The sequence below is a fragment of the Montipora foliosa genome, chromosome 13, assembly GCF_036669935.1.
Source record: "Montipora foliosa isolate CH-2021 chromosome 13, ASM3666993v2, whole genome shotgun sequence".
Taxonomy (NCBI): Eukaryota; Metazoa; Cnidaria; class Anthozoa; order Scleractinia; family Acroporidae; genus Montipora; species Montipora foliosa.
In genome coordinates this window covers 32,192,957-32,195,456 of record NC_090881.1, presented here as the reverse complement: position 1 = coordinate 32,195,456, position 2,500 = coordinate 32,192,957, and the positions used below count along the sequence as shown (strand labels likewise).

The 2,500-nt window shown below is 41.0% G+C and overlaps 1 protein-coding gene across 1 annotated transcript in view; it reads left to right on the top strand.

The window, feature by feature from the left end:
- LOC137982634 (protein O-mannosyl-transferase TMTC4-like) overlaps nucleotides 1-2,500 on the top strand; it is a 14,016-nt gene that overhangs the window by 2,375 nt on the left and 9,141 nt on the right. The window contains exons 2-3 of the mRNA XM_068829758.1: nucleotides 801-1,397; nucleotides 2,118-2,455. Coding sequence (XP_068685859.1) covers nucleotides 801-1,397; nucleotides 2,118-2,455 — 935 coding nt within the window. The remainder of the gene's footprint in view (nucleotides 1-800; nucleotides 1,398-2,117; nucleotides 2,456-2,500) is intronic.

Genomic DNA, 2,500 nt, shown 5'->3' with positions numbered 1-2,500 from the left:
GGATTTGAAGTAAAGAGTGAGACTAAAAGATTCACTGTAGTTTGTCCACGTTGTGGTCAAAACCTTAAATTTGGTCATTTCACGTAGTAGTTTTGACGAGTACGCGAGAGAAATGTTAAAAAAATGCGTGCCACACGAACGTTTTGGTTCTTTTAACGAATAATATTACTGCTTTTTGGCGTTGTCGTTGCCGTAGCCGTCGTCGTTTCTTAAACTCCCAATTTTTGCTAAACGTATGAAAGACATCTTCAAAGAAATGTCTATTAGATTCGTTATCAGATCAGATCAGACCGCATTATTGACTTGTATTTAATTTTAAACATCGCAGTTTTTCCTGCGCTTTTCACTCTAAGTTGTGATTGGTCCTTGTGTTATTGCACGTGCCACTTTCGTGATTGGCTACGTTGTCGATATGACGTGGAAGCATCCGGCAATAATCAGCAGGGCCCGGTTGTTCAAAAGCCGATTAACGCTAATCCCAGATTAAAAATTAACTAAGGAGTTTATTTCTCTACTCCCAAGTGCTGATCCTGGATTAAGTTAATCGGCTTTCGAACAACCGGGCCCTGGGCCGGAGAGTAGAGAGACGGGACAAAAGGTTTACTGTCCTCATCCGAGAAGAATTTTTTGCCGATATCATTACAATGGAAACACGTCCTCTGTTGTTTTAGCTGCCCCTCCTTCGCCGGTCACGTGATGGTTCAGCTGCGATTGCAACGATACAAATATCCTTCATTGTTCCCTTTTTGTTGAAGACTTGAAGACTAACAGTTGAACTTCATTTTTCTGTTATCTTGCAGACCTTCATCTCCTCTTTCCAGTTTGTTCACCAACGATTTTTGGGGAATTCCAATTCAAAGCAATGAGTCTCACAAATCCTACCGCCCTATCACCATACTCACATTTCGCTGGAATTACCTCATCGGAGGTTTAAATCCATTTGGCTACCACGCAATTAACGTGCTCCTTCATTCAGCTGTCTCTGTATTTTTTCTCTGTTTTTGTAAAAGACTTTTTAACACTTACATTGGTTCACCAAACAGATCATTGCCAGTTTTTTGTGGATTATTTTTTGCTCTTCATCCAATTCACACTGAAGCTGTGTCTAATGTTGTCGGTCGCGCTGATGTTCTTTGTGGTTTATTTTATCTTTTGACGTTGTTATCTTATATTAACTGCTTTCCCGATGGAAGTTCACCAAATAGACATAAAGTACCATCGAAATATTCGAGGCTGTGGCTCGCTTCATCGATTTTTTGTTGCGTTTTGTCGCTTTTTAGCAAGGAACAGGGAATCACTGTACTCGGAGTTTGTGTTGTGTTAGACATTGTACTTGTCGGCAAGGTCAGTGGAGGATACTTGCTTAAAGCAATAGCCACACCCATCTTTTTTTTCAGGTACGTTAGATTAGAGCATTCAGTTGCACTTTCTTGTAGGCCACTGATCATCAACTAAGCCAGAAACTCATGTCCAGGGGCCCATTTTTCGAAGTCCCGAAAACTTTTCGGACCCGAAAAGCCATCTGTGAAATTGCCAACCGCTTGTTTTGGAAAGCCGACCTTTTAACATGTTTTCAAGGTAACAAAAAGAAAAATGTAACTGTGAAGTTTGAACTTTATAGAGTTTTCTCTCACTTAAACTTCACGAACTCCTCAAGCAAACACAAACAGTTGTAAGAAACCCAACGCAAAAATAACTCGAACGCAAACTTTAACTCTTTTATTGGAAGCTTTTAAAATTGCGCTCGCATCTCATATCTTCAACCCTGCGCTAAAGTGATGGAAGACGAAATAAAAATGGCAAAAGAAAAGAAAGCAAATTTGAGGAGATTCCGGGGTACTCGGAAAAAAGCCGAGAGAGCTCGTTTGCCGGAGTCGAATCTACGACCTTCCGATTACTAATTCGGGGCCGGACTCGAGTATCCTATAGCTCAGTGGTATGGCGTCCGAACTAGCAATCGGAAGGTCGTAGCTTCGACTCCTGCAAAGGAGCACTCGGATTTTTTCCGAGTATCCCCGAGTCATCATCGATAAATAAACACCTTCATTTCATTCACCGAGGTAAACATGTAACATCTCTTATTACATGCAAAACTACTTTGCTTTGTTTGTTTTCAGATCATGTCCCAAGTGGTTTGTTTGTTTTATTGAAAGAGTTTGTATCCTCGTTTCTTCTGCCATAATCTTGCTATATTTAAGAATAGTCATCATTAATCGAGGTTTGGCAGTTTCCTTCACCGAATCTGACAATCCAACATCATTTCATCCTGACGTTTGGACTCGCTTCAGAACTTACTCATACTTATGTTCTTTGAACGCCCGTCTTCTTCTGTGTCCTAACATTCTGTGCTATGATTGGTCCATGGATAGCATATCCCGGATTGAGTCGTGGTGGGACATGCGCAATGCAGAATCCCTTGTATTCACACTAATAATGGCGTGGTTGTGCTTTTACGGTAAGTTTCGAGCCAGTCATGATACAGGCATACCTTTGATCTTCC